We start from the raw sequence: 23,674 nt of genomic DNA on the forward strand, positions 1-23,674 counted from the left end.
CCATCTCCCCGGTTTGTTTGCATTAGCAAATGTATTATGTTTAATATACTTCAAGTTGGTGGCCACCTGATCAGCAATTAATAAGTTGAATTGGTCTTTAAGCATTTTAATAGAATTTTTTAAGTTAATGTCTGTTGGTCGTTGCAATAATAATTTTTCCTTAATCCCAATTTCTTTTTCCAAGTTGAATCTAGTCTGTGTTTGCTTGCGTTTATAGGCATTATTCATAGCAATTAATATTCCCCTTAGGTAAGCCTTGCCAGCATCCCAGACAATATTTATAGAAGTTTCCTTGTTCATATTTAGTTGAAAGAACTCTTCCATAGATTCCTTCAAAGCCTTAACTTTATCCTCATAATTAAACAAATTTTCATTTATTCTCCAAGATTTCCTCTTTGTTTTTTGACCAATCTCTATCCAAACCATACTATGATCAGTCAAAGTTCTAGGGAAAATTTTAGTTTTATTACAGTCAGTAAGTAAGTCAGTCGATATCAGAACAAAATCAATCCTTGAGAAAGAGTCATGTCTATGAGAAAAAAAAGTAAAATCACGTTCATTAATATGTTGTGATCTCCAAACATCCATCAATTCTAAATCATCTTTCATAGCAAAAAAGGACTTAGGTAATCTGGAAAGGGTTACATCCTTGGAAGTTGTTTTTTTATCTTTTAACGTATCCAGAACCCCATTCCAGTCTCCCATAACAATCAAAGAGCTATAGTCCATCGCCACAATTTTCTGATGTAGTTGTCTAAAAAATTGCTTTTGAGCTACAAGTTGATTGGGTGCATAAACCCCTATTATTAAACACTTTCTTCCATTTAAATTTATTTCCACAAATAAATATCTTCCTTCTTTATCAGTTTCTTTTAAAATAGGTGAAAGATGTCTTTTGATGTACATTGCAACCCCAGCTCTCTTTTTTAAAGCAGATGCAGCAAACAAGTCTCCAAGCTTAGAGTTCATTAAAAGTTTTTGATCTTTAGCCACAATATGAGTCTCTTGTAAGCATGTAATATCATTATTAAAATGTCTTAAGTAATGAAAAATCTTACGTCTTTTGTGGGGAACATTGAGTCCACCTACATTCCATGATATTAACTTACACATTAGGAGGTTTTATTCCACTGACAATACTAGCTGCATGTGATTTCACAAAGACCTTAGGTCGAGCGCCACCTACTGGCTGCGAAATAGCCGGTACTTGACAATCAGCTGCAGGGATGTCAGCTGGTGGACGAGCTGTCATCTGTCTTTCCTTTTCCTTGCGTCTATGAGCTGCGCGCGTAATTCTTTGTTCCTTCCCATTAGCTTTTGGACTTTCCTCTAAGTCTTGAACATCTCTCATCATCTTATCCGTTTTATCCATCCTTTAAATGATAAACCTATAAGGGATCGATAGGCTATATACATTTTCAAAATAAACTATATTTATTTTTTACATTTATCGTTTCTTAATAAAAATGTACACTATTTCAAATAGATAGTTGATATTCCACCTATATTAATACATAGGTATCTCTAAGAAATATAGTTTAGAAACATCAAACCTAAATACAAACCGACATACGTACGAACTCCTTAAAGAAATAGCAGGGCAGGCCAAACAAAACTATTATTGAATAAAAACATCTTGGTTTGCTTGAAGGGGGGGAGCGGGGTGCGCTTTTAAGAGCACCCTATTAAGGTGTAACACAGGGAAGCGCGATACGACTGGTTCTTCTACATCCGGGACTGGGGCGCTGGGAAAACACCATTAAACGGCTGCTTTGCTTGGCAGCCTTCGAGGAGACCCCCGAGACGGGACGGGACGGAACCCCCTTCCCGACCCGGACGCCAAAAGCCTTGAGCGTGCCCCGCAGGCCCCGGATCTAAAAAGGAGATAAAAAGAAGCCGAGGCTGAGCCCGCGTAAACGACCCCGAAGTGTATTATTAAAACAAACTAACTTTATCTCTACGTTCCAATTTAGCCCCTATAGCTGAAAGGGAAAGAGCGCAAAGAGACCAGGTCTCGAAACCTCCGGTGGCGCTGCCGCCACCGGTTCTCGGTCGCTTCTTTACAGACAGAGGGGGCGAAAGGCCAGGAACGGCCAGGCGGTCATCTTAGGGGAGAGGACCAAACGAGTGGCCAGGGTGGAGGCGGGGGAGGGGGAAGGTGGGGATCCCCCGCTATCTAGCTAACAGAGAAACCCGGTATCTTTCTGGAATCAGGCAATGCGGGGATGACTCGGCTCACCTGAGGCAGTAGCGGGCTTCCTTTTTTCCTTCCTGAGGCCTTGCCGGTAGACGTGCGCTCCGTTCCCGTAGTGCAGAAGAGAGGACGGGAACAAGAGGGAACCGTGCGGCGGACGGACAGGAAGTCGGGGACGGCTTCGACGGATGGACAGGAAGTCGGCGGTACTGGGAAGGTCGTCGTCGGTGGTAAGGCTACGGGACGGAAAACTGCCCTCCTGTGGTCACAAACGGGTATTGCGGCCGCCGAAACAAATAAACCTTTTAAATGGGATTTTAAGGCTATTTATTTTCTCCCCCGTCTTTATTATTAACCCCTTATTAATATTAATAGGGCGACGGGAAGCCCTTTTGCCATTTTAAAGGTTTATTTCTTTTGGGGGCTGCTATACCCGGCTTGGGCCACGGGAGGGCAGCACTGTTTTCCCTCCCTTAGCGAGAGCGGCATTGTGGCCGTCGAAAAGGCCTACCGTGGCCTCGATGGTAATGCTGTGGGACGGGTATTGCGGCCCCCAAGATAAATAAGCCTTTTGAATGGGGTTTTAAGTTTACGGCCTACCTCGTTGAACGGACGTGGAGTCCGCCGTGCCCAGAAGGTCTCCGCAAAAGGAAGTTGGAGGATGATTAAGGACGGACCGGAAGTCGGCCATGATGGAAAGGTCGTTTTTCAAAAGCCCGGCCGGCCGGCGAGTTGAAGCGGACAGAAAGTCTGCCATGCCAGGAAGGTCATCTGTGAAAGGAAGTTGGGGGAACGATTAAGAACGAAGGACCGGAAGTCGGCCATGATGGAAAGGTCCTTTTTCCACAGGACCTTGGGGACGGCCGATATCGACGGACAGGAAGTCCGCCATGCCAAGAAGGCCTCTCGGAGATTACTCGTGAGGAACGAGTGGCGAACATGCGCAGAAGGCCGAGGGAAGCTTTGGCTGACGCTCTGCGATTTGGGGCTTAGCTTCTCGGTCTTCGCGATCCTGGGCAAAAGGCCTACGAGGGACTCAATGCTAATGCGATGGGACGGAAAACCGTGCCCTCCTGTGGTCAAAGTGAGTATTGCAGCCGCCGAAAGAAATAAACCTTTTAAAAAGGATTTTAGGGTTATTATTCTGTATCTTTATTATTAACACCTTATTAATATTAAGAGGGCGACAGGAGGCCCTTTTGCTGCAACACAAGCAGAGAAGAAATCAAAAGCCTTAAACCTAGTTAGGAAACCCTATGATGCCCTACTAATATTAATAATCTTTTAATAATAAAGTATAACCTTATAATGCTATTAAAAAATTATTTCCTTTTGTGGCTGCTATAGAATGGCACTGTTTTCTGTTCCTCCTTCTTCTTCTTCTTGTGCCATATCCGTTATCGGACGTTGGCGATCAGGTTGGCGATCCTGTTTTTATCAGCATCCGTACAAAAAAGTGCTGATCTCGCTTTAAAGCTTTTGAAGCAGGATTCATTCTTCTGTTCTTGTGTTGTAGCCCCTGGGCCGCCTGTTGCCCTATTATTAGAAGAAGAACTCCTGTTTCAAAACCCCTAAACCTAGTTAAGAAAGCCTATGGTGGCCTACTAATATTAATAAAAAGGTTTTAATAATAAGGAATAATAACTTTAAAATGCCATTAAAAGTGTTTTATTTCTTTTGGTGGCTGCTATACCCACCTAGACTGTAGGATGGTGCTGTTTTCTTTTCCCCAGAACAGACACAGACGCAATCCTGCTTCAAAAGCCTTAAAGTGAGTTTAAAAAGGCCTATGATAGCTTCAATAGATACAAAATAATAATCTTAAAATCCCATTAAACAGGTTTATTTCCTTTTGTGGCTGCTATTCTTTCTTTGACATGAAGACTTAGACTCTCACTCTAGGACTGATTACCAAAAAAGGTGGCCTCTGTTCCTATATCATTAGCAAAGGAGAACGTGTTGGGTTGCTTGGAGAAGAGCTGGGAAGGAAAGATTGTGTGTAAAGCAGGGGTGTCAAACTGCCGGCCCACGGGCCAGACACGTCACACGGAAGCCGTGCCCACCCCATTGCTAGCAATAGCAAAACAGTACAGATACGTTGCACGATGTCACATGATGTCGTGAGTTTGACATGTCTGGTGTAAAGGTACATCGAGGACTCTTTCACAAATCAATCACAACTGTATATTAAGTCTGTAAACTCACCTGGAATAGGCAAACTGCTTGGAATACTCCAAAGCAATAAAGCTCTTCCGCTGCATTGCGGCTGTTGAAGTTGCTGGCGGAAATTGTGTGGACATGTTGTGTGTCTGTTAAACTCCCTTCAGTTCCCAAAAAGAAGTTTTGTATCAGGCTATTCTTAATTCTCTTTTTAAAGGTGCTTTTTAGTCATGTGTTTATATTATCATCTTGTTCTAAATCACCCAGGCAATTAGGTGAGATGGGCAGTGTAGAAACCTAATAAATTTCCTACATATGTTGGCCCCAAACCTAACCAGTAATTGGTGATAGCTCGTCTGATCAACTGTCACCATTGATCCTGATCCTGGAGAGTTAACTCAGAACCTTAAGTTTCATTATTTTAATTTACATTCTTAATGTGATACATTCTGCTACAGCAGGGGTGTTGAACTCGCAACATCACGTGACGTGTGGTGATGTATCGTGACTTTTTTTCCCATTGCCGGCAACATCCAGCTGGGAGTAAATGAAATAGACTAGGGGTTCACAGCCCTTGTCCGCGGCCCAGTACCTGATCATGGCCCATTCAGAACTGGGCTGCGCAAGTGACAGGCGAGTGCGCACATGCGCACTCATGCAAGTGGTAGGCACGCTTGCCTGCAAACTCCATTTGCTTGAGTGGAGGGTGCACGTGCATGCCATTTGCACAAATGGAGCTGCATGCACGAATCTGTGGCTCACATAGAGCCATCCCCTCTCCACCACCACCCTGCCAATCCACCAAGCTGGAAAGGTACAGTAGATAGGTATACTATTCCATTCAAGACTGCTCTTCAACACATTCATATTTATTTATCTAAATTAGGATGATAACAATATTATTTACCAAATTTCCAAATGATACAAAGTTGATGGAGGAAAAGCAATCATTTTGAAGCACAGTAGGTCCTTGACACATTGGAATGATGGGCTGAAGTCAATAAGAAGAATTTCAACAAAAAGTAAGGCAAAATCCTACATTCAAAGGCCTGTGTGAAGCAGGGCACCGTTAAGGATTTGAGTAAACAAGGGGAACAGGAGCCTGTGGGAAAAGCAACGCCATCCTACTACAGTACATTGCCTCAACATCAGCAGAGGGCCAGACTCAGAGAAATCCTCATTCTTTTCTGTTCCATGCTGGTTACAGCACCCTTAGAGAACAGGTAATCCTCAGATTAGGACCAATTGGGACCAGGATTTCTATCACAGTTGTAAAGTGTGACATCACATGAACACATTGCTTAGCGACAGAAATTCCAGCCCTTCCAGTTATTATTGCCAAATGAGAACCTCGCCATCACCATGACTGCTGACCTCCGCCTGGCTTCCTCGGTGACTCTGTTTGGGAGAAGCCAGTTGCTGAACGGAGACTGCCCCCCCCCAACCCAGGCCTACCTGTACTGCCCCCCCCGGAAGCGCACGAGGAAAGCAGAACTCCGGAGAGGCTAAGCCGCCCAGCCGGGGGAGAGACGGGCCGCCAGGTGGGCAGCGAGGCTCGCACGGCTGCCTCAGGGGCAGAGCAGGGGGACGGGGCATTGAATGGGGGAGGAGGGGGGCCCACTCACAGCTGTTGCCCAAAGAGGGACCCGTGCGGGGCGGGGGAGATCAGAGCTTCCTTCCGCGACCCCAACGGGAGCATCGGGAACTGAAACCAATGACAGGAAACAGGGTGACGGGAGGTCCGTCGGGGGCGCGCACGAACCGACCCCGAGGTAAAAGCGCAGCGGCTGCCTCCTCGGTAAGGCTCGCGGGAGGCGCCGACTGCGGAAGAAGCGTCCGGCGGAGCTTCGGGTGCGCTCGTGCTTTTCCGGCGGCGGCGGCGGCCGAAGCCGGAGGGACGCGCCGTGCGCAATGAGGCGAGCGCGCACGCCCGGCCCCGCCCCTTTGTCTGTGGAAAAGAGAAGAGAAAAAACTTTTTTTTTTAATTGAGGAATCAACAGCCGCCATCTTGTCGCGGAGCCGGAGCGCGTCGCGGGCGGGAGCCGAGCCGGGCCGGGCCGGGCCAGGGCGGGAGCCGGGCCGCAGAGAAGACACCGCAGAGCCGCTGACGCCGCCCGGACAGGCCCTTTCGCGCCTCGGCTGCCCGATCCCTCCAGGAGGCGCTGACAGCACCGCGGGCCGCTGTCCGCCCGCTCCGGTCCGGTCCGGTCCGGTCCAGCGGCGTGAGCCCCGCCGTGCCTGCTCCTCGTGGGGACGTTCGGCCCCGAAGGCGCGGCGGGCCGGCGTAGGACGGGGAGACCGGCGTCCGCTGCGACTGACCGCCCGCCCGCCTGACGGAGGGAGGAGGAGGAGGAGGAGGGAGAGAGGGAGGGGGCGCGGGCGCCATCCGGGCACTGCGCGAGGGGGAGGGGCGCCGCCGCGCTTCCGCCGCTTCCGCCGCCGCCGCCGCCGCTGGGGGTCCTGCCGCTGCCGCTGCCGTCCGCCGCGGCCGCCGAGATGGGGGTCGCGCAGCGGCGGGGGCGGGCGGCGGTGAAGCGCTGAGGAGGAGCGGAGGGCGGCCCGGCCTCTCGGCCAGCCCCGCCACGGCGGCGAGCGGGAGAAGGACGCGGAGGAGGCGGCGGCGGCGGCGGAGGAAGCCGCGGCCGGCAGAGCGCGGAGCCGCGGGGGAAACCGAGGCCGCAGCGGCGGGCGGCGGAGGCCATGGCGGAGAACTTGCTGGACGGGCCTCCCAACGCCAAGCGGGCCAAGCTCAGCTCGCCCGGCTTCTCCGCCTCCGACACCACAGGTGAGCCGAGGCTGCCGGCCCGGGCGGCCTGTCATGCGGGGAGGCCCTCGGCGTGCACCGGGCCGCCCGGCGCTGGGCTTTTGTCCCGCCGCTGGTTGCCCGAGCCCGCAGGCGGGGCAGCGGCTCTGAGACGGGGGCCGCAGTGGCGGGTCCCGAAAGATCGGGCAAGAGGAACCGGGGCGGGGGAGGGGTGGGCTGGAAGGTGCCGCTGTACAAGGTCGCCGGCTTCCGTCAAGCAGGGTTCCCCGGGCGGCGCATCGGGCCGGGCAGAGGAGCTTTTAGCGCCAGCCCCGGCCCTTCTTCGCCTTTCTCTTGGACGTCCCTTGGTGCTGAGCATGTCAAAATGCCCCCCGTCGCCCGACGCTTCTTTACAAATGCCAAAACATTTCCATGATCTTCCGTTGTGAAATAAAATTATCTTCTCGTAGTATAAATGTTTGTTTAAGCGAGTATGCTTCCCGACTCCCAGCGATTCAGTTGCATAGGGCTTTTAGCTTTTGGGTGTAGGGTCTGATGATGAGGCCATCCTCCAAAGAGGCTTGTGAAGTTGTGGTTGGAGAGTTCAAAAGCCTCTTTCTTTGATGCAGAGTGATACAACATAAACTCAGAGAGGTAGTGCTTGGCTGTAACGTGGCTTCAAAATTATTACATATTTCAGCAATTTCATGCATTATGTTATAGAAAGGCGAGAGATTCCAGCTTTCCTTTTTTGACAGTGCCCCATCTGTAAAATGCAGGGAGAGAGGCACTATAGAAAAGTCCCTTCCTCTTAGTCTCACTAGCTGCACTTTCTAAATGGGGTGGGGGACCCTGCCTCTCTGTTGTGGGTTGGTAAAAATAACAGGGAAAAGACAGTACTTCAAATAAGCACAATACATAAAATTCTGTGTTAGCAAAATTATATTAGGTGTATGTCTAATTTTGAAAACACTTTTTGATGTATATTACAGACTTGTTTGAAACATTTGTCACCTTCAGATTTAGATAACATTAATATATATGTCTCATATTTTAATGTTGCTATCTGTATAATAGCTTGAATAAAATTTAAATGAAGAGTTGTTCAGGCCTAGGTGTAAACTATTTGATTATCTGATTGTTAGTAAACTATAGTTTACTATTATGTTCAGATTGACTGCTGCGGTTTACAGGAAGCTTAGAAGTTAAGTTTTGAGAATGTGTTGCTAATTGTAATATGGTAGATTTCCATAAACCATATGCAACAATTGTTTACTTTTGAAGCATTTCTTCCCCCATTCCACTGCCCATAGACATAATCAGCATCCCAAAACATTTGTCTATGGAGGTTCTCAATCATCCAGGTGATGGTTGTGCCAAAACATGATTTTTTCAAACAGCAACTGGACTTTCTTGATTTTTCCTTGAAGATGTCTTGAAGATATTGAACTTCTTCAAGAAAAATCAAGTAAGTCCAGTTGGCATTTGAAAAACGTGCTTTTGGGGATATCCCTAAACCATGTTATATGTGTACGTTTGAAAGTTCAAACTCATTTTAAGTTCTGAAGATGCTAGCTGTGCTGTGAGAATCTGAACCTGAATGGTTTTCACATTTTAGCTTTTGCTTTGGGGTTTAGAGTTTAAACAAATTTACAATTTCCTTATGGCAGCAGAACCTTTTATTGCTATTACAAATTTAGAAATCCACTGAACTAGCTGGTCCTGCTTGCATCTCTGTCAATTACATTATCATTTGAAATTTTCTAAACCGTGGCAATGCAGTTCACGTTCTTAGGTATTTTCCTGTTTGTGGATTTCTGATTGTACAAATCATTTTCTGAATGTTTAATACTTTGTATATGAAAACAAATGATAATGTTTTTGAATCATTTAATTTACTGACTTTCTTTGTTTAATTTCATTGCTCTTGCTTTATGCTATAGTGTGTTTTTGAAAGAAGTATTAATATATGGTAGTTTTTTTTATTTTCTATGGCAACTGCCTCCATCAGTATGTTAAGTAGAAAAGCTGTGCTGCACAACACTTGTTTTGTGTTCCTAAACTGTGTTCAGAAGTGATTTTACTGGGTATAAAGATTTTCTTTCTAACACAAACGTCTGTTAACTTTACAGATTTTGGAACTTTCTTTGATTTGGAAAATGATCTTCCTGATGAATTGATCCCCAATGGAGAGCTGAACCTTGTAAACAGCAGCGGAAACATTGTTCCAGATGCAGCTTCTAAACACAAACAACTTTCTGAACTTCTGAGGGGAGGCAGTGGCTCTTCTCTTAATCAAGGAATTGGGAATGTGAACTCTGGTAGCCCTGTCCAGCAGAGCATCAATAGCCAAGGCCAGGCACAAGCGAACAGTGTGAATATAGGCAACTTGAATGTGATGGGCAAGAGCCCATTAAACCAGGCAGACGCTGGTGTTTCAAGCCTGGCCAAACAAGCAGCCAGCACATCTGGGCCTAATACCACAGCCACGCCAGGCCTGAATTCTCAAGCACAGAAACAAGTGGGAATGGTGACAAGCAATCCAGCAACCTCCCAGACAGGTTCTGGGATATGTATGAACACTGGCTTCAACCAGGCTCATCCAGGTCTTCTCAACAATAACTCTGGCCACAGTTTAATGAATCAGAGCCAACAAGGACAAGGGCAGGTAATGAATGGTTCCCTTGGGACAACTGGAAGAGGCCGAGGTGCCGGATTGCAGTATTCTGTCCCCACCATACAGGGAAATGCAAGCAATGTGCTGGCAGAGACCTTGACGCAGGTGTCTCCTCAAATAACAGGGCACACAGGCCAGGCAGGAGCCATGGCAAAAGTATGTGGGGGTCACGTAAACTGGGGAATGGTTTGCAGTTTTATTCAAGTGCTTTGTGAAAGTTAAACTTAAAGGCATTTGCTTTTGCAGCTCTCCTTTAAATAACTAATTTTCAAAAGATATCAGAATAAGTGTAATTTAGTTGTTTAGGGTCTAGAGCAAAGGTGGCCAAATGCTACATAATATTTTGGGGAAGTAAAGCAAGAGCCACAAAATAATGGTTTGCATTCTTTGGTCTTGTAGGATTTTTTGTTTTGTTTTCTTCCTTGCTATTTGTATTGTTTAAAATCACATTGGTGTATAGTTGGACATATTTCAAGTCCACGTGTTTTTTAAATTTCAGATTGGTATAAAGCTGAATTTTGCTGTTACACTGCCAAAATTTATTAGTGCAATCAGAGTGGGCTCTGGGTGTGTGTGTCGCAAAGTAGTGGGGCAGGGGAGGTGGCAGTGTGGCCTTTCCCTAGTTTAGAATACTGTAGTTGGCAGCTATTATTTGAGACTGGTGCTCAAATAATATAACTTTCCCAAGTATGGTGTTTCCCTGAAATATTGAATTATATCTTTGACCTGGCTGCCTAAAGATAATGCCACAAATTGGAATTGGGAGAACATCTCTTTTTAAAAGCTGATGTTTTAATCAGGGCTACACTAATTTTTTTTAAAGACCACAAGAAATAGTTGTTTTGAGTTTTGGCTATGGTGACATTGTTGCCATTCATCGTTCACGATATCTGATCACTTTAATTTCTTGGAATGAAACAACATTTTCTGGCATTGTTGCATGCTGAATGTTTGGATTAGACACTTTGCTCTGTATTTATTTGTGACAATATTTTTCGGTTCAACATCAGCTGATTTATGAAATGATTGTAGAACCGTAAACTTAGAAGGGGCTAGTACTCTTTGCAGGATCCACATTAAGGCATCTCCAACAGATGGCTACCTAGTCTGTGCTTGAAGACACACGGTTGGATAGTCACCCCCTCTTTGGATAATTGATTCCACTGTTGGATTGCTGTTGGGGTTAGGCCGCAGGGGTAGGCAACCTTGGCTCTTTTATGACTCGTGGACTTCAACTCCCAGAATTCCTGAGCCAGCCATGCTGACTCAGGAATTCTGGGAGTTGAAGTCCACGAGTCATAAAAGAGCCAAGGTTGCCTACCCTGGGTTAGGGCATTTTCTTACATTCAGTAGGAATCTGCCATCCTATAATTTCCGCATATTATTCCATATCCTGCATTTTGGAATACTGTAGCAGAGGTCACAATAATTGGTATGATTTCCTTCCAGGTATTTGAAGACTGCTATCACATTCCACTCCTACCCCCATGCCTTCTCAAAGCTAGCTATTGCTAGAATCTTCAGTCTTTCTTCTGCGGACCTGAGTTTTTTAATCCCTCAATCATCCTGATTATCTGAATTTGTTTGTAACTGTGGTGCCCATTTACTACATACAATCCTTGAGAGTCAAATTTCAGATATTTGAGATAGAAATATCACTTCCTGTCATTTAAAAAAATTATTCCTCTATGAATGCCATCTAACATTGATTTTTCCTCCCAAGAAACCATATTGCTTTGTTAATTCATAGTGAATTGTAATAAGCTGGTATTCCAAGCTCTGTTTCATTGAAAATACTGTTGCCACGCCAGGTATCTGCCATTCAGTTTGGTGCATTTAATTTCTATTTCCTAAGTGAAGAACTGTGCATTTTTCTGTTATTTTCAGGCCATTTCCTTAATCAAGCCCTAATCAGTTTTCTGTGATCTGTAGATTTGTTCAACATTTCCTCCTTCATCAAATTAGTTAATAAATATTTTGAATAGTGCAGAGCGTAGGATTGACCCTTGCGATACCATATTCAGTTCTTCTCAATTTCAGTTTAATGAAGATCTGTTTATGAACCCATTGTGAGTATGATTTTGATCCACCTGTATCTCCATTTAATTGTCATGCTCATCCCTGAGTAGTTGGCTGATTAGAAACAAGATTTTGTGTACCAAAATCAAAATATATTATGTCTACAGTATTTGTATAGTTTACTGAGTCTGATTTTAAAAATGAAATCAGGATATTTGGGCGAGATCTGTTTTCCACAAATCTATGTTGATTTCTAGTAACTGCTGTATTATTTTCAAAGTGTTACTGATACTGCCATGTCAAGAAAAGCAATTAAATGAATATTTAGAAGCTTGATAATCTAGGTAGCTGACTGGATAGGATTATGCAGATTCTTTCAGAATATTCCACTGAAAGGTATAGCAATCTCTTCAACAAATTCTAGGAATTGTGTCATTATAGCCGAGAGACAAAATAGCATTCAGAAGTGTACATCCAAGCAGAGTCTAGAACGGCACATTAGTCTGATGAGACTCAGGAAAGGATAATATAGTATAATTTTAATACCATTGTCATCAGATTATTGCACATAAAATTTGGACATAAGTCCAAAAAATACTTTATTACAAAGAGGTTTGTTTATGTGATTTATATGTAAGTGTTGAAATGAACACACAGCCAAGGAATAAATATAAATATAAAATTAAACTAAATATAAAACTAAAAATTTCATTGTTTATGAAACAAATTTCATGGTTTATAATGAGCAATTGAGAGATTAGTGAAGCAAAGAAGCATCATTATAGGTTCTGAATAAACAAACTGGTTTTTTTTTTGGTAGTATGAAGAATGGATCTACTAGAGTAAGTAGATCGTCTGCCAGAAGATAAATTACAAATCCTGTATGAATAAATGTTAGTTGATGGTTTAATCTCCTAAAAGAAGGAACAGAAAATTAAGGAAATTAAATGCACGAGCTCCTTGGGACATAGTAAGAGAAATATTAGAGAGTGCCAAAAAAAGGTAGAAATATGCTGGTGGGATGATTAAAAAACGGAGCTTGGTGAAATGATGAAATAAAAGAAGCTGTGGATTAGAAAATTCATATAAGAGAATGCTGCAAAAAAGGAAGAGAAAGATACTGTATAATGTATATATATAGAAAAAATAATTGCAAAATACATGGTTAAAGAGAAAATGGGATAGTTAAGATTAAAAGAGGTAGAAAAATGCAGAATGATTTTGATGGAAGCAAATAGTTGTTTTGGAAGTCAGTGAAGAGGAGTCACCAGCAGAGTGGAATTAAAAATAAAAATGATGAAATTATTTGAGATGAAGTAGCAGTAGGGGAATACCAGAAAGAGTATTTTAGAGGCTTATATGGAAATGAACTGTCACAAATGCTGTTATTATTGTTACTGATTTGGCCAACAGTCAGAACTGACAAAAATGAATATGTATAAATACTAACAAGAAAGAAAATCAATATAAATTTTCCAAGAGAGGCAGAAGCACAGGATTGGAGAATATATCCAAACAATATATATCCAAACAACCAGTCTTGATCAAAAAAATGCTTTAAGATCAGTAAAAGTTATTCAGAATTCTCTCTGTCTAGAGAGCAATGAAAGAATGTATGGCTCAAGGACTCCACTGCATCTCCACAAAGATGTATGCATTAAAGGATGATATGCCCCAATAAGACTGGCAAGGCAGTGCATCTTAAATGCTACAAATGTAATGTCCAAGAAAAAATATAACAAAAAAGAAGTCATGAATATTGTGTGATTGTTGAGGAAAAAGTAATATTGCCAGTATAGATAGTTTAACTGGAGAAATGTTAACATGCATTGTGATTTGCATATGAACTGGCTGTGTGATTTCAGTATGGGTGTGAAGGTTTCATTAGGGGTTAGGGTTGGAAAGATTGCAAAAATGATGTTGTTATTCTCTCATACAAAGGAAAGGATATTAAGAGGTAGGAAAGGAATACAGTGAACTGGTATGGCATGAATTTTTGGTCTCCTGTTATTCTGAAGGTAGTTCTGGAAAATAGCGTATGCCGAATCATTGAAAATGACCAATGCCTCTGAAAAATTTTTAGAGTTACAGAAGAGGTAACAGAATGGTAGAGCGGAGCGAGCAATCTTTTGTTGGTTATAGACTGCTCTTAATATTTTATGTGTAGATGGTGTAGTGGATGGATTAACAATGCAAAGCAAATAGAGTCAGGATTTTCAGGGAGGGGGTTTCTACCATGATTAGACTTTTATGCCATTAGTTTTCAGCAGCTGTATTCAGAGGTGGTCCCAGTTACTGCAAAAATGGAATTTGGGGCCCAGATGATGCTGTGAGACCTCAAGATGCTCAGTGCTAGAGTGGATAGAGTTGTGATGTGGCTCTGTAGATGTCATATCCTTGTATTAAGCCCAGTGACAGGCCATCATTAGATACAGAATAGTAAAGTGTGAAAGTATTTCAGAGGTTATCTAGTTTGGCCCCACTATTCAGTGAAGGGTAGACTAAGGATTTCACCAGATTACTATCCAGCCTGTGTCTGAAGACCTCCAGGGAAGGGAAATGTACCCCTTCACAAGGTGACTTCTACTCTTCTCAGGAACCTCATCTTAATATCTAACTTGAATTACTTCCCTGTGTTTTCAACTCATTGGTTCTGGTCCTGCCTGTTGGGGTAACAGAGAACAAGTCCACTCTCCTGTATTATGACAAGTCTTTAGATTTCTGAAGACTGCTTTCCTATCTTTTTCAGTCTTCTCTTTAGCAGAATACTTAAAACTCAGTTCATCGAACCATTTTTTGTTCCAATCCCCACACCAACTTAGTGCTTTTTAGTCTTCAGGATCTAACACTGAACACAGTCTTCTAAGATGGTGTTACTTTAAAGTTCCATGGGTATTTATATGCCAATTGATTACCGCAATTTTTAAATCTAAAATGTCTAGAGGACACAAAATATTACATGGTCAGGTTACTGATTTGAACTGGGCACTTGGACAATTATATACTGATGTGGGGTGTTAACTTTGATGATTCTTCATTTTGATTTTCAACTAATTAAAGCTTGTTTAAACTTCTAATGTTGATTTTGAAAGCCCTTCGCTGCTTGAGTTGCAGCACCTGAAGAATTTTTTCTTTCTATCGTGACTTATGCTCATTATTGTTTGGTCTTCCAGAAGCCTGCTTCTGAGGGCTGCTTAGGAGCGATACTGTTCAGGGCTAGCATGCTGCTTACAGAATTCCATCCCCAGAACTGTCCAGTGTTCACCTCATTATGTTTTTCAGTGCCAAACAAATCTTATTGAATATTATTAGATTTCTATATTTCTCTCATGGTACATTTTTAGTAGCTTTATTTCTATGGCATTTTTTTAGATTTCCTGAGAAGCATGACTTAAGCATTACTGTTTTGATTCATTGTTTTTAACAAAGAGTTAAAAACTCTTAAACAAGAGAGCTCTTTCAATTTTCATTTGCGTAACACGGGTTTTATTTGCAATTTTCAACTGTGGACTATAGAGGGATATATAAATATTTGAAATCAATTAATAAAAAACACATTTCCAGAAATTTCTGGAGAACCAGAAACTCAGTTGAGAGGGTTGATCCTGAGAATAATCCACAAGTGACAAAGGTAACAGTTGCCCACTTCTTTGGTTATTCTGTAGAAACTGGTAATCAGAGTAATGCTGGCTTAAAGTCTTTAGGACAGATAGCCATTGATAGACCAATTTCCATGACAAATGAAGGAATTTCTTTCATTACTACCTTTCTGGAAAGAAATCCCATCATTGGGAGAAGTTATTTCATTTTTGCTGTGCTGCCTATCCCTCCCACCATTGAATGACTGGGCACTAGTCTTCAGAAGGGAAGGAGAGACAGAAGAAGGCCTCTGTATTCAGTGGCTCTGCAACACGCATTTTTACATTATGCAGACCGAGATGTTGTATAATGTTATTTTGTAAGGAGCATCTATTCTTTGGATACAAATAATTTGGAAAGATTTTAATAGTTAATGTATCATAACAGGTACTTTAGGGTCAAAAATGGTTGGCTATAAAGTATTAAGGCATAGTTTGGGGATTACGAAATTAAGACTCATTGGTCATATAAAATAGGCTGCAGTATTTGAATGCTTTCCATAATCACTTGTTTGTCATTTATAATCTAGTAGCAACTTACTTGACCAGTTTGTAGTTAAATCTTTTGTTGGCTTAATTGTTGTTTAATAATTTAACATTTTTTTAATCTTGTCCATTGATTTACCTTCAGTTTTTTTAATTGCCAATTTTGAGATCTAACAACAATTTTTCTTTTCAAAATCTTTGCAAAATTACCCTGGGATATTAGCAATTTCTATATTAATAATCAGTTAACAAGATGAAAATATTATTGCAGATAGAAAATGCATATTACTCAAGCGGTCTTTCAAACTTACTTTATAGTTCTCTCTGATAAATGCCAACGTTCATCAGCTAACATAATTGTGGAGCTTGAATGCTGGGCTTGTTCCGAAGCCTCTGGAGGATCACAGAGTCTCAATTCCTGATGTACAATTCTTTAAAGTTAATATGGCTGCCAAAAAAGTCACAGAGCAGAGCAAGAGGTTTTATGTATCAGAATGATCCCCTCTATCAAGTGGCAGCAATGTTTGTCAGAAGGCACTCTGATTTATTTTGTACTTAACTCTTCAGATGTTAATTTCAGCTCAAACTGTTGAATTTTTATTCTTGTGCATCCTTATGTTGAAATATTACAAATAAGATTTTAAAAATGAAGGGCAAGTAATTTCCTCTTCATGTAAAACAAGTTTATTCCCATTTCAGTGATATTTTTTGTTATAAAATGTGTAGTATTCCTTCAAAAATACTTGAAAATCATGACTTTGTGTGGATCATGACAACAAAACCACGTACATAATTATAATAACTGTTAAGCTTTAGGTATATAGGAAGTCCTTGTTTAGCAACAGACCCAAACAATAATCATTTGCAGTTACAACAGGGATGAAAAAGTAACTTTGTGACCAATTCTCATATTTATGACCTTCCCAGGTCTGTAAAGCAAAAACAAGCTGAAAGAAGATTGTAAGCAGAGTCATGGTTTCACTAAACAACAGCTTTGCTTAATAACTGAGTTGCTACTTCCAGTTGGGTCACTAAACAAGGACTACCCGTACTATTAATTCAAGCAAATTGCAGTGTGGGCTTGGAAAATTATATACTATTCCTTTCAGTCTGTATCTGCACTTAAGTGAATGCAGGATGCTAACATCATTCATTCATTTTGCTTTCGTTCTAGATGGGAATGGCCAGTAACCCAAGTCCCTTTGGGCAGCCATTTAGTCAACCTGGAGGGCAGCAGATGGGAGCAACAGGAGCCACCCCGCCACTATCAAATAAACAAGGCATAGCAAATAACCTGTCTCCCTTTCCTTCAGATATCAAGAGTGTTTCAGTTACCAGTGTGCCAAATTTGGTGAGTTGCTTGTAGCTCATTTAGGTGTTCGCTACAATACTTAGGTTTCTTTTGTCAATACAACTGTGGCAAAATGGTAAAAAAAACAACAACTTCACAGTATTCCACGAAAATAATAGCAAGAGGTGTGCAGAAAACTGCATTCTAGATAACTTGGAACTGAAGTAGTGATAAGATTTTCTGACAAGCTCTGGGTTATGAAGTCACCTGTTAGGAACTCCGGAGCGAACCTTCTTGTGCCTTTAGCATTTTAGTAGGTTTTTAGGAGTTGTTTCGAATAGCTGGGATACGTTTATAATCAACCTTGGTGAAATTGAGGGAGCTAATAAGGATTTTTTTTTCCCTATGGGAGAGTTATTTGATTATGTTTGTCAAGTTGTTTGCAATGCAAATTAGGAGACCAGAAAGATTTCTCAAAGTATGTAGAGAGAGTCAGAGAAAAAATATCAGCAAACACCGGAGAATCCTTTAGATCAGGGGTGTCAAACTGCCGGCCCATGGGCCGGTTGCATCATGCAGAGGCTGCGCCCACCCCAGCTCTGGCAACGCGAAAAAAGTCATGATATGTCACAACATGTCACGTGACACAGGGAGTTTGACACCCGTGCTCTAGATGGAGGTAGATTGCTTTAAAGTGTATGTCATTCTCATGTAACCATGAGGTATGTACCCCTGCAGCTGCACCGAGTTGAACTGGTTTCCATTCAGTGAGTGAAGGCTTGTGTGTAATGCTCATGTAATTCGATTACTTGTATTTTTAATGACTTTTCATTAGGGAAAAATTGATTTGTGGCTTCTAAAATATTTTGGTTATGGCACTATTTTTTTTTAGTCCTGGATCTTTTTATTCCTAAACAATGTACTGTATTGTTATGTAAGCTGCAAAATTATGCTAAAGTTTAGCATTAAAAATAAATATTTGCTTTAACTGTGGCCTCTTAAGAGGCAGTTTATCACTCTAAAGAGACTTAAGATGGTAATCAAATTAACATATTTATTAAGCACATATGTTGTCCTGCATGTATAAGGCTTCATGTAATGTATTTTTTGTTTTTAGTCTCAGATGCAAACCCAGGTACAGCAAGTGGGAATTGTATCTTCACAGGCTATGGCAACAGGACCAACAGCGGACCCTGAGAAACGCAAACTGATTCAGCAACAGCTGGTTCTGCTACTTCATGCTCATAAGTGTCAGAGGCGAGAACAAGCCAATGGAGAAGTGCGGACATGTGCTCTTCCCCATTGCCGAACCATGAAAAATGTCCTGAATCACATGACACATTGTCAAGCAGGAAAGGCCTGTCAAGGTAAGAGTCAAGCCTGTGGTGTGTTGCTCTTTAGCTTTGGTACAACACAGTCTCTTCATATGGTTGTATACAAAAACTAGGAGGTGGAAATTGACCAATAGGCCAGCCTGGTGATCTGAGATGTTGAAGTGCAACAGCTATGATTCTCAGCCAGCACAACCATTGGTAATTGAGCATATCTAGAGACTGATATATAAGCCCTTAATTCTCATGATACAATGTTATAGAATCCCTTGAAATCAAAAGGGCTGGGTTATCTATTGTTCCTTGCTTTGGTGAGATTGAATCTTTTGGAAAGAAATGAGTTTTCCTACATGTTTACAGCTTTCCCCTTCATTGGGTTTGCATTGACTTTCACCTGTTAAAAGTACTCACAGAAGTGCAGGCGTTTGTTGTCTTGTGTAGGACTGTAAAAGCTGCTTCCAATCCATTTTACTTGGGCTGCTTTTGATTAACTAGTGTTCTCTTATTAAGAGTTTTAAAGCTTGCTCTAATGTTTTCTTAGCATTTCTGCTTTTTCTGTATGTTTGGAACTTAAAATAAGATAGTTTTGACTGGTGAGGCTAATATTTTGTTTTTCCTTCTCGTTTCAAAAATGTCTTCAGATATGTCAAAGCCAATAAGCAACCACAAAAGGTTGCATTTCTTGTAAATTATAGTAACTTACTCGAGCTATGAGGGCTTTGCAGCATAGGTCTTTTTTAGAAAAGTATATCTTTCTTAATGGTATTTCAATATAGCCGCTCTAGTCCTTTGTTTAATAGATGATATCCTCGGTATATGATCAGCCCAGAGAATTCTCTGTTGCAATATAGCAAATAGCAGGTATTAGTGCATGCTCCCTATTCATAGATCCAAGGTTTGCAAATGCTACTATGTGATTTAATAAACTTGGAATTAAGGTTATTCAGGACTGTAGAGGTTTAGTTTATGGTTTTTCTTCCCTAGTGGCACATTGTGCATCATCCCGTCAGATCATATCCCACTGGAAGAATTGTACACGGCACGACTGCCCAGTGTGTCTCCCATTGAAAAATGCTAGTGACAAGAGGAGCCAGCAACGTAAGTAGTTTTTCAGTTGAAGAATTTTTCTATTGGGAGTAAAGAGAAAATGCAGATGAAATGCATCGTCTCCATTTCCTGGTTTACTTTTAAACTTGTTCCTTTAAAATGATACCAAATTAAGAATATATAAAGCCACAGTATTATTAAGATGTGTAATCTTAAATAGTTTGATTGCTTACCTGCATTTGGCTAAAAAGTCTCCCAGGGAAAATGTAGAGGAATAGAGATAACCCTGAAGGAAAAAAAAACTGGCAGTTATTTCCAGGGCACCTGCTTAGTCCTGAAAGAGAGGAAAGGGTGAGGAAGAAACGTAAGATTGGCCCACCTGAAATCCTTTGGCTATAAGAGGAAGGAAAAGAAAAAACCCTGTCAGGCTTTCGAGATTCTATTACTGTAAAGTAAAATTCCATTAATTTTTGTAACTCTGTTCCCTGAAACTGACTTCACAGCAAGTTCCAAGTTAGTAAAATCATGAAAGCCTTGCTGTTAGATATAAAAAGCAATGGTCTGAAAATATTTTTTAAAAATGTATTCAGATTTCAAAACTTTCTTTAAAATCCTTCATTAAACAATCCAACACCTATCACTTGCCCAGAGTCACTCTGTGAGGAAGATGTCTCTAAATTTGATGTATAAATAAATAAAAATAAATCAGTGATATAATTATGAGCATAATTATATTCTGTTCTGTTTGCTAATATGGAGATGAGATAAATCAATAGACCTGGTAACCAATCTTGCTAAAGGGTCACTTACTAAAGAATGTGAGGGGATAAAGCAGATAGAGAAGTAAAACAAAGAAGACCAAGTCCTAAGGATCTGAGGGATAAATTGCTGCTCCTGAAGTATACTTTCTAGTGATTGAATTCTAATCGGGGCATTAATTATTTGGAAATAGTTGAATGAATATTGAGTAAGATAGGAAATGGTGCACTATGCAAATCATAGAGCAAAGAAACCTAGTCAGCTAAATGAATTATCATTATGAGAATAACTGCTGCTTTGGACATCTGAGATTTTAGCCAGTATTTAGTCAATATAATGTGTGTGTATATACACACATATATACGTATACTTGTGTATATGTGTGTATGTATGTATGTATATCACATAATTGTTTTTTCTTAAGGACTGTTTTCCAATTACAATTTTTGAATAGATTTCTCAGAGTGCTATTGGAATTCTCCCATTAGAATAGAATTAGAGATATTCTAGAGGGGAAAAAGTTATTTTAATCTTGAGGTGAAACAATGCCTACAATGGTTCATTTGTATGCACTTGTAGATCAACAGAAGGGAGTGTCATTCATCAAGAAATGAATGTACTTCTGAGTATTTACAAACTAACCATAAAGTAAATTTGCTGATAGGTTGAATGGTCCCTTTAAAAATGCTGGAGCTAACTTGGAAGTGAACTACAAGCAAGAACTCAGCACGAACTAAATCTTGAGAGTAGATGGGGTAGAAACTTCAAAAGTTTTCCCATAGTAGAACTGGGGAAACTCAGGTTTAGATCTCCATGCAGCCCCAAAACTCATGGCTGTCTTAGTTTCACTTATCTCATGAGAGAACATAGATTGAAAAATGTGTTTGAGTTATGAATTAGTGTTTCTCTCAATTTTTATCATTAGTGCATTAGCTTGTGGTGTATGTATTGCATAATTCATTACTTTTTTCCCCTCCCGCTAGCTCTCCTTGGGTCACCAGCTGGTGGAATCCAGAATTCTGTGGCATCTGGAACAGGACAGCCCATAACTCCTTCCCTAACTAATCCTAACCCTATTGACCCCAGTTCCATGCAACGAGCCTATGCTGCTCTTGGCTTACCTTACGGCAATCAACCACAGGCGCCGTTGCAACCACAGGTACCAGGCCAGCAGCCTACACCACCTCAAACCCACCAGCAAATGAGGACTATCAGTGCACTGGGTAAGCAAGGAAGTTACTTCTAGCAGAAGGCCAAGAATCCTTGACAAGTGCAGAGATAGCCTTGGCTGGAAACTGGGATACATTATTTTCCTGTAATCAAAATGAGTTTTCTCCGTGTTTAAGGGTATTTAGAAGCTTGAAAGAAGTAAAGAATGGAGTTGTTTGGTTCTCAAGGGTCCTCCCAGTACTGTGCATTCATTCTGTGTGATTCAGAGAAGAAATGAAATCAGTTCTCTGGAAGGCGGGCGGTATGCATCATTGGCACACAAAGTGTGAATGGTTGAGGATGGAGGGCAAGATAGCACCTTGGGGGAAAATATAAGTTAATTGTCATTGGTTGAATGCATGTACTGTTGCTTATAACTTTCATTTCATTTGCATCTCACTTTTAATCATGTACTTAAATGTCTTTTACTTTGTTATTTGAGAAATGTATTTCTTGGTTGAGTTTTCCTACAGTACACCCATAAATTATGTTAATATAAATATAAGAACTATCTGAATATGTTCCATGACTAACATAGTACAATCTCGTTCCAAAGGAACTAATCAGATGAATCTGGCTACAGGAGGAATAACTGATCAACAGACTAGCATGATCTCAGAAACGGCTCTTCAGACTCCACTAGGGACAGCAAAGTAAGAAAGGCTTGTCGTTGAGCATTTACAGTTGACCATTCTAGTTTTAAAAATTACAAGCTTTTGGTAACATTACTTCCCATAGACATTTCATATCTCCCTTTCTAAACGATATCACGGTTATGGTAGGGAGGGCTCAGTGATAAAATTAAAATAAAATTTCATTGCTTGTGCTTATTGTAGTAATCAGTTGTTTGATAATATCTTAACTTTGGTCATCACTAAGGATATTTAAATAGAGAAATACATTTCAGTACAATAAATATCTACAAAAGGTTCCCTAACTGCCTTTTCTTTAGCCCATTAATGAGTGATGGCACAAATTCTGGCAGTATTGGAAATCTCAGTGGCTCTGTGCCAACAGCTGCACCACCTTCAAGTACCGGGGTGAGGAAGACCTGGCATGAGCACGTCACACAGGATCTGCGCAATCACTTAGTACACAAACTGTAAGTATTAACCTGGTGAAGGCATAGCTCACTATGGGATCAGACTGATATGTTAATTATGTTGTTACAGTGCCATTCCTTAGATTTGGGACTTGGGAGACAATATGAGAAACTGGTTAGTTTCAGTAAACATTGATTTTTTTCTTTACTGTATGAGAAGTATTTCATGAGAAAGACTATTTCACACATTTATTGTACTTCCCAATTTCATCTTTTGTCTCAGTGCCACCAACAAAGGTTTCAATTACTGCATGTCATTCTAAAGGAAGAGTAGTTCTCATTGAATTTCTTAAGAGCTGGAGTTTTAAGTGTGTTTCCACTACACAGTGTTTTCTTGCAGTGTTTCTAAAGGGAATTAAATCTTTTCTTTTTTTTTTCAGTGTACAAGCCATTTTTCCAACTCCAGATCCAGCAGCTTTGAAAGATAGGCGGATGGAAAATCTGGTGGCTTATGCTAGGAAAGTTGAAGGCGATATGTATGAATCAGCTAACAGTAGGGTACGTTATTGATCTGAAAAAAAGGTTTGGATGTGCTGTTCATGATCTACGTTGTCAAAAGCATTATGTCAGAGATGTATAAAGCCCTTTGTGCTGGTGAGACTGTACCTGAAGTACTGTGTGCACTTCTGGGCATCACATTTCCAGAAGGGCTTTGACTGGTTAAATCAGATTTGGGGGGGGAGGAGGAGGAGGAAGAGAAGGAGGAGGGGAGCTTGAGGAGAAGAATGTTGAGGCAAAACAGGATATCCAATGTTTAGGTAATAAAAGACTATCACTTCAGTTTATACTACTGTTCAATTAAATTGCATCCACAGTATTGCTGTCATAATCCTATCATTGTATTGCAGCAGCTTGGTCAAGTTTCTTTTCATCTAGAGCAGGGGTTGATGGACAATATATGGCTGTCCAGGTGTTAGATTTAAATTCCTATCATCCTCCCTCTTAGGTCACAGCTGATCATATCAAGCACCATCTGGAGGGTGATATGTTGCCTGTCTTTCATCTAGAGACTGTGTTG

General features: G+C 41.3%; 1 protein-coding gene across 1 annotated transcript in view; it reads left to right on the plus strand.

The window, feature by feature from the left end:
* Positions 1 to 9,438: 9,438 nt before the first annotated feature.
* The window catches only part of CREBBP (CREB binding protein), a 39,384-nt gene continuing 25,148 nt past the window's right edge, over positions 9,439 to 23,674 (plus strand). The window contains exons 1-8 of the mRNA XM_015811959.1: positions 9,439 to 9,930; positions 17,092 to 17,268; positions 18,326 to 18,575; positions 19,524 to 19,637; positions 21,329 to 21,568; positions 22,111 to 22,207; positions 22,507 to 22,656; positions 23,037 to 23,154. Coding sequence (XP_015667445.1) covers positions 9,496 to 9,930; positions 17,092 to 17,268; positions 18,326 to 18,575; positions 19,524 to 19,637; positions 21,329 to 21,568; positions 22,111 to 22,207; positions 22,507 to 22,656; positions 23,037 to 23,154 — 1,581 coding nt within the window. The 5' untranslated portion in view covers positions 9,439 to 9,495. The remainder of the gene's footprint in view (positions 9,931 to 17,091; positions 17,269 to 18,325; positions 18,576 to 19,523; positions 19,638 to 21,328; positions 21,569 to 22,110; positions 22,208 to 22,506; positions 22,657 to 23,036; positions 23,155 to 23,674) is intronic.

This window comes from Protobothrops mucrosquamatus, unplaced genomic scaffold (genome assembly GCF_001527695.2).
Source record: "Protobothrops mucrosquamatus isolate PMUCROS unplaced genomic scaffold, P.Mucros_1.0 scaffold60, whole genome shotgun sequence".
Lineage (NCBI taxonomy): Eukaryota > Metazoa > Chordata > Lepidosauria > Squamata > Viperidae > Protobothrops > Protobothrops mucrosquamatus.